At 41.5% G+C, this 8823-nt stretch overlaps 1 protein-coding gene across 1 annotated transcript; it reads left to right on the top strand.

Moving 5' to 3' along the window:
* Nucleotides 1-4665: 4665 nt before the first annotated feature.
* Nucleotides 4666-6139, top strand: LOC115675893 (uncharacterized). The gene has a single exon (XM_030598686.2). It carries the CDS (start codon nt 4720-4722, stop codon nt 5677-5679), a length of 960 nt encoding a protein of 319 aa, XP_030454546.1. The 5' UTR covers nt 4666-4719; the 3' UTR covers nt 5680-6139.
* Nucleotides 6140-8823: the final 2684 nt, after the last annotated feature.

The following is an 8823-nucleotide window of genomic DNA, read 5'->3' as shown; positions in this document are numbered from 1 at the left end:
CTCGCAATATCATCAGCACACGTCATGGGATTTGGCCTGCGAAAATCGATTTCTCTCCAGAGAGCCTGAAGATTGTTATAGTAGGTTTCAATTGGTCCTCCGTTCTGCTTTAATCGCGACACCTGCCGCTTCAGATCATATACTTGGGACGTATCAGTCCCATCAAAATAGGTTGTTGCTACCGACTCCCATACTGCTTTTGCGGTTGGGAATCTTATAAAATTTCCGATCAACGCGGGTTCCATTGAGTTTATGAGCCAACCTTTCACGGTGGCATCTTCAATTTTCCACTTCTGGAGAGCAGGGTCAGTTTGGGCCGGTTGTGGAATGTCACCAGTCAAGTATCCCAATTTATCTTTGCCGGAGACGTTCATCTCGACAACTTGGGACCACAAGCCATAGTTCATGCCGTTGAACTTAATGGCAATTGTAGGGGCAGAGTTTTCTGTCGATGATGGTGGATTCTGTTGTGCTACAAGCTGCTTCATCGCAGCCGTAAGATTCTCAAGGATCATTGTGGCTGTCGATCCTTCACTAGATGGTGTTGTAACTATTTCCCGTCCCTCCATGGAACACGGCAGGTCCTAGGATTGATGCTCTGATACCATGAGGAAAAGAATTCGTTCTTGTTCTTCTATTCCAATGACTGAATAGAGATACATATATATGTTTGGCCTAAATTTCCTCCTACAAATATGGTAACTGGATATACACAAATAACAAAACGATTTCTTCTTATTTTGGTGCTAATCTATTCCTAAAATATAACAACCAACTAATTAACAGCTCACGCCAACAGTTATTTATCACTCAACATTTGCACGTGCACATAATTATCAGCTTGTTCATGTTGTCGATGGTTAAATGACTTGCGATCAAACGTCCAATGATCTTTTTAAGTATGTTAGCTTCTAAAGATTCCAAGTTGATGAAAGATAGATCATGATATCTCCAAGTTTTCATGAAATCCTCACATATTAGACTTGTTCACCTCTTATTGATATCTTCATCAATCTTCGCCGAACTCTTGAAGATGGCACCTCGATTTTACACTAAAAAGATAAAATTGTCCTCGATAATTCAATTGCAATTTAAAGTGATGGATTCTCTTATAATTCAGTATATTACAAATCGATTTAATGTATACCTATCTTGTAGGCGTAGTTCAAGGAGAATATGAAGATCAAAAGCCTTGTCCAACAACTATATTTTTTTGGCGATGCTATTTCCAACCTTTATACGACTGATTCCACCTAGCAATTACCGGAAATACTAGGCCCACTAAAGGCACAAAGATAGAGGGTAAGTTGTTAAGAGTTTTCATAGAATGGGTCTCTTGATTTTACACTAAAAGGACAAGATTGTGTGACCCCCCCTCCCCCAGTTCCTTTTTTTTTTTTTCTAAATTTTTCTATTTCCATTTAGAATTTGGTTGCCGTTATTAAGCATTTCAAATATTTTTTCGTTTTTAAAGAATTTTTTTAGTGTATTTTTAGATTTTCCTATAATGTTTTACATGATCAATGTAAAAGTATCTTGCCAATTGTAAGGAAAAAAAATCTTTTGATATAGTAAAAAAACTTAAAAGTCTCACTTCATTTTTGCTCTTATAACAACTTATCTATTGTTTTTCCTTCTTATCTCAAAAGCTTACTTCCTTGGTAAATTTTTTTATTTTTAATTTCACTAGTTTAAAAAAAACACACACATATATATATATATATATATATATATATATATCAAATCTCTTTATTTACTACAATGAAGAATTTATCTTTTTTCCCAACTATTGACGAGATGCTTTCACATGAAGCACGTCAGAATATCAAGGAATACACTATCATCACCATGCACAATAAGGTGTCTTGATATTTTTCCACAAACACTTCATGAATGGTATACGTTACAATGAGATTTCACTGGCAATTCTAAAGAAAAAAATCATCATTTGATGTAATTTATTAATTTAATTAAATTTTATCTTTTAAAGTTTGACGTTGGAGGATATAATTGTGATTTTATTTATATTCAAAAAAGGTTTTTTTTTTGGCTTCATTCAATCATCCCATTACATGTGTATGTGTGCATATATAAGAAAACCAATAAAAATGGGTTAAATGGGGTTATGCACAACAAAAGTTAAAATTTATAAACAAGTGATTGTTTTAAAAAATTATATATATTATTTTGTTTTCTAGATTCTACTTGACTATTTGTCCATAAATTTGATTGACAATGTAGAATAGAATTTGATATCTCGGAAATTTCTCGTTTCAACAAAACTATTTTGTACGGAAGTAAATACTAATAATGAAAAAAATATAGTGCCTTTCATATATATGAGATACCTATAATAACCAAAAACTAAACATGTGAAATTCTTATAAAAAAATTTATAAAAAGAGGAAAGTAAATAAATTTGGGGTTACCACGTTGAGTTGCAATTTGATGACCAAGGGTAATTTTGTCTTTTTGTTGAAAATTGGATGAATTTAGTCATAGGGAGTGGAAATAGCGTCGTCCTATTATTAAAGGAGCAATATGATCCTTATTTCCAGTCGAAGAAAATTTTCTAGAGGGTTACAAGTTATGTCATGTTGGTGTAGTTACAATTATGGACATCACTCTCATTTAATTTTGGTTAAGTTTGGGTATGGATGATACCCATGACTTGTAACCACTATTAAATGTTAGGCTAGAATAAAATATTGCATATGTTTGTGACTTACTGTTCAGAAGCGTGAGCTGAGAAAATTCCTTAAATGGACTTTTTTCCAAAATTGATAATTTATGAAATTTTGCATTTTTGCAAATTTCGAATAGCTTATATTATGACTTTTTTTTTGTGACTTATCACTCAGAAGTGTGAGCTAAGAAAATTCGTTAAATGGGCTTTGCAAAACCGATAACTTAAGAAAATATTACATTTTTGCAAAACTGATAACATATGTTATTTTTTCTAGCAAAAAAAATTGTAACTTTTTTTTCTTACTGTAATATCTAAACAATAGCATTTGATTGCAATTTTTTAAAATTTTAGAACTCAATTGCAACAAATTTTAGGACTTGATTGCACTTTTTGAAAGTTTTAAAACTTAATTACACTTTCGTGACAAGTTTTAGGATTTTCGGTTCACTTATCCCTAGTGTCTAAATAATGGTACTATAATTTCTTCTTTCAACTCAATTGTAACGAGTTTTAGGACTTTCAACTTTCGTCGACGTCGTGGTGGTGGGTTGATGTAGTCCTGCTTAGGATATGCGACAAGGATGTGACCTTCACGATTCTCCATTTGTCTACCTGTTAAGAGAGATCAGAGTTTGATAAAAAAAGAAAGAAAGAAAGAAAGAGATAAGAGAGAAAGAAGAATATTAAGGAAAGTGGATATAAAACTCACAATAAAAGAAATAGGAAATCAATAAAAAAATAGACAAATGGATGCTAAAAAGTGGGACCACAAAGGGTATTATCGTCAGAATATTTTGTTAAGGAATATTTTAGCTATGGAGGGAGTGAAAAAAGGGGTTAATTATAAAAAAAGCACTAACTTTATGTCGAGGAATAATTTTGGCCCGAACTTTATTTTGTTCCATAAAAAAACATCGACTTTAGGTCGAGGGACAATTATGGCCCGAACTTTTTCTTGTCCCGTAAAAAAGCACCAACTTTAGGTCAAGGGACAATTCTGGCCCGAACTTTTTTTTGTCTCGTAAAAAAGCACCAACTTTCACTTAAATCCCAAATCTGGCCCTTATTGACTTAAAACCATTGATTTTCCAACTTGACTATTCCACCTTAGCAATAAATCCACGTGACTTGCTGACTGGATTTAAAGCATTATTCATTGTCTTATTCTCTAAACCACAGCTTGAAGAATAACGGTGAAATTGTTCGTCTCCTTCACTTCACCGGCAAATCAAAAATATCTCCAGATTGAATTTTTCTGGCCAAACTTCGTCATTTTGTTGTAATCTGAAGCTGTAGACCACCGTCCGTCGACAGACGCCATGGAAGAGATTCGCCAGGCTCACCACCATAACTTTTTTTCTCAAAAGGGTAACTTTAGACAGAAAGTTAATGGGGGGCCAATTTTGGGTTTAAATGAAAGTTGGTGCTTTTTTACGAGACAAAAAAAAGTTCGGGCCAGAATTGTCCTTCGACCTAAAGTTGGTGCTTTTTTATGGGACAAAAAAAAGTTCGGGCCAGAATTATCCCTCGACCTAAAGTTGGTGCTTTTTTATGGGATAAAAAAAAGTTCGGGCCAGAATTGTCTTGGTGCTTTTTTTTTGGAATTAACCCGTGAAAAAAGTATTATCCTTTTTTAAATAGGATACATTTTATAAAACTATTAATTTCGGAAGGAATTGTAATCTGAAGTGCGAAGTTAAAGATCCCTGGCCCCCCGCCGGCCCCCGGTTACGCCGGCGAACTGAGTTAGACCAGTGAAAAGACGAGATTACCCACCGCCCCCGATGCGCAGCGGCCCCCGATGCGCGCGTGATTAAGCCCAACCACCAGACCCAATTCCGTCCACTCGGCGTTTCTTACAATTAAAATTTTCAGGACAATCCCGTCGTCGTCCCGTCCCGTCCCGTCTTCAACAGGCACGCACGGGTTGCGAAACTCCTCTTTGGTTTTTAACTCGGCGACTTCCGTCAAATCTTTTTCACTTCCGCACTTTCTTTCTCTCTGGTCTCTCAAAATTTTCCCGAGAAAATATGCAGAGCCCCAGCCGGACCGAGGCCGAACGCCTCCTCGGCGTCGCCGAGAAGCTCCTCATGGCCCGCGACCTCAGCGGGTCCAAGGACTTCGCCATCCTGGCCCAGGAGACGGAGCCCCTCCTCGACGGCTCCGACCAGATCCTGGCCATCGTCGAGGTCCTCCTCGCCACCGAGAAGCGCGTCAACAACCACCACGACTGGTACGCCATCCTCCAGATCGGCCGCAGATCCGATGACCACGACCTCGTCAAGCGCCAGTACCGCCGCCTCGCCCTCCTCCTCCACCCGGACAAGAACAAGTACCCCTACGCCGATCAGGCCTTCCGCTTCGTCGCCGGCGCCTGGGCCGTCCTCTCCGACCCCGGCAAGAAGTCCCTCTACGACAAGGAATTCAACCTGTTCTCCAAGGTCGATCTGTCGCCGGCGGCGGCGGCGGCCGCTGGCGCGAAGCTGCCCGTGCGGAGGGGCGGCCAGCTGAGCCGGGGCTTCGGCCAGCAGGAGACGGTGGGCGGCAGCGGCAGCGGGAGCGGGCACGGCAAGGGGGGTGAGAAGCCGGCGGGAGCTGCGGCGAGGTCGGCCAGCTTCTGGACCGCGTGCCCGTACTGTTACGTGGTGTACGAGTACCCTGCGGTGTACGAGGAGTGTTGCTTGAGGTGCGAGAGCTGCGAGAGGGCGTTCCACGCGGTGGCGATCGAGGGGCCGCCGCCCGTGGTGCCCGGGAAAGAGGCGTACCACTGCTGCTGGGCGGTGTTCCCTTTAGGGTTCACGATCGGGAAGTTCGAGGGCGGAGATAAGGTCGGACCCATCGAGGGCGGGCTGCCGAATTGGTTCCCGCAGCCGTCGGCAGATAAGAATGCCGGGATGGCTCTGCAGCAGCAGCAGCAGCCAGCGGCCCCAGCGCCGGGTGGGGGTGTGCCGAAGAAGAAGAGGGGGAGGCCGCGGAAGAACCCGTTGTAATGTGGACTGTGGCAAACGTGGTTATCCCTCTAAAGTAAAAGCAGAGTAATTTGCAATGCTTCCGATGGCTGGTTGAATCTCGGAGTACAGTAAGAGATCATCAGTTTCAAAACTGGGCTTTTGTGGAAATGGGGATGGTCGAGAGCTCGAGAGAGGTGAAGTAGATAATCACAATGTTCGAGGCCGAGGAGGGTTTCATCAGATGATCTGAGCAGAGATTGAGGTAATGGCGCGAGACAAACTTTAAGCAGGTTACATTGTTGTTGTTTGTTAGTTGTCTTCTGTTCTTGTTTGTAGAATATTGGGCATGTTTATGTATGCTGTCCTGCACCGCAGTTGGGTAATGTAAACATTGTAGCTTAAGATCTTTGATCGATGTTCTTGAAAAGTAAGTAGGACCTCTTTGGCCATGGCGGTTGATTTCCTCTTGAACACAATCACAATCATCTTGGATTTCGAAGTTCGCCGATTGCTATGTTGTTTGCAGTCATAGGTGGGACTTGTCATTGAACTGTTTTCTGCTTCAGCTAGGTTGATAGTTTGGTTATAAGATCCATGCTCACTCCTCTAACCTTGGTTGAACACTCATGCAACCTAGTCTTGGCCCATCTTTGGACTCCAACTGCGTTCAATACTTTAGTTTCGATATTCTTCATTTGTTATGCCTCTGGTGTATTCTGCGAATCTCCCTCTCCCTCTCTCGGATAGAGGCACGCGCAAGCCGCAACGAATAAACGTATGCTATGATGCTAATTCCATCACATCGGCAATTCGCGAGTGTGCGCCCGCTTTTGCAGTGCGGTTTTGCTGGAGTTCCTTGAAGAGATTGGAGGCAGAGCGGAATCAAGCTTGGTTTTAAAAGAAGAACCTTGGCGATGGCCACAAATGCAGGAGTGCCGGTTCAGATGCCCTTTGTGTTCCTTGCATAGATATGAAGGAGAAAGAAGAAGAACATAAGCCAGTCCAAGTTGACCTCTCGGGCATGGAGGTACACTTTATCGAAATCTCGAAGCTTTTGAATTGTCCCCCTGATGCTTGCCCTTAGCATGTGTTGCTTGACGAAACCTACGTCCGACCTACGTTCTCCGCACGTTCTTTGGATTCGCCATTGTTCAGTGATCGCGGCAAGACAATCTCCAGAAGCGAAGGCTTTTTGGACGTACAATTTGATGCGGCAGGCAATTAAATTTTTACTGTCTTCTGTAGTTGCTTTCTTGAGTGGCAGCCTGCCTTTTCTGATTTACAGACGAAAAAGTAACTGCAGTAATCGCTTCTTTGAGGTCATCACTCTGTTTTCTTGCGATTTCATTGGATTGGAGAATGTGTACTGAAAAATCACAGCACTTTAATTTGACGCCGTATATTATACGGTGCCAAAGGTGCATTGCATCGTAAAAGTGGTGAAAAATGGTTTTAACGGTTCTGCATGTTCCAGATGAAACTAATCTCTAAAGAGTACACGAGGTAATTGCACAAGATGGTGATCATTATGTGGTAGTGTTTACTTATGAACCAATTAACAGGACGTTTATCCATCTGACGTGAGATTTCAGGACGTTTCCAAACTCTCCCACTTAAAGAATTGACATGCTCGTTGGTGTTGATTTGTATGACCTAACAAATCTTTCCATGTTTGATATGTGTGATCCACGGGTAGCCTAGAACTCGAAGACTGCAAAGTAGGTGCCAATAGTACTCTTTCCACGCTGGCATACACTGCAACACTGCAAAGTAGGTGCCAATAGTACTCTTTCCACACTGGCATACACTGCAACTTGAATATTCACAGGATTTGTAGAATTGAGCAGATCGGCTGCACTATGCCTCCTCCCCAAAGCATAAAAAGTCGAGCCACCAGGAGCATAGGCAGCAGATACATGTCCACCAATTTATCCACTACCATAAGCAAGAGCAGTTTCAGAGGCAGAGGAAGGAGCATGAGCAGTTTCAGGCTCAGTTGTAAATCGTTCGGTTCCACAACCTACAATATGAAATGCTATGGACCCGAAACCGGGCCATGAGACCCGTAGAGTACCCTCTCAGACCAGCCCCTGCCTATAGTTGTGGAATCCATCGAACCCCCTCCCACTAGAATAGTTTTATTAAAACTCCTTGCTACGGGAGAAATCCACTCCTATGGTTGGATGGAGACATGGCAACGGTAGTTGTTGGACCACTAGTGAATTTATTGAGCACATATGCCCCTAAACTTGCATAATCTAAGGCCAAGTGGTTCCTGCCAACATTTTGGTAGTCGAGAAGCCCCTCTTGTTTAAGTTGTTCCTATTACTTCGGTATGTCTTTACCGCAATAGGAGTCATCGTCTGCAGAATCAACAGAATCGATTGAACCCAACTGACTCAGCATCTTCTGGGTCTACTAGTTCCGGACCTGGAGATGCTCCTTATGTTAGTGCTAGTGATGCTACTCTAGCTCACAATCATGAGTAACTTAACCAATTGACTCACCAACCTTACCAACTTCTGGCTCATCCACTAACTCAACCAAATCAACCGGTTCATATATATACTGCAAATGAATATGAATTATTAGAATTATCATATCCTGGGCGAAGTAACGAGCACTTGACCTTACTTATATTATAAAGGAGAGGAAATTCGATACAGCTTGGTGTTCTAACTCAACCAAATCAACCGTTCATATATATACGCAAATGAATATGAATTATTAGAATTATCATATCTGGCGAGTAACGAGCACTTGACCTTACTTATATTATAAAGGGAGAGGAAATTCGATACAGACTGGTTGGTGTTCCAGAATGAGATAGTAGGCAACATCTCGCATCTCAAGCATCAAGAGTCTTGACCCTTTCGTCATCATCCTAGAAGACTCTTAAGAGGTGCACCTTGTTTGTGTCCTCTCGTCCCGCGATCTCTCCTTATCCTCGTGGGTCGGGTATGCGTCTAGTCCATCCGGAAAGCACACGTCTACTCTTACGAAGTGCTAAGTGCGCCTTAAAATTGCGCACCCGCATGCGGGTATTGTGGGGTTTAGCCCACTCACCCATTTTTCTCCATTTACAATAAATGATAATACCTTAACTTATAAATAGACCAAAATTTTCATTTCTTTCCTATGTGGGACAAGGAAAGAGCCTTATTTGTTTGTTTTACAAATAAA

This window comes from Syzygium oleosum, unplaced genomic scaffold (assembly GCF_021117445.2).
Source record: "Syzygium oleosum isolate NSW1041296 unplaced genomic scaffold, Sole_v2.1 Sole_v2.13, whole genome shotgun sequence".
NCBI classification, from domain to species: Eukaryota; Viridiplantae; Streptophyta; class Magnoliopsida; order Myrtales; family Myrtaceae; genus Syzygium; species Syzygium oleosum.
This window is presented reverse-complemented; position numbering and strand designations above follow the sequence as displayed.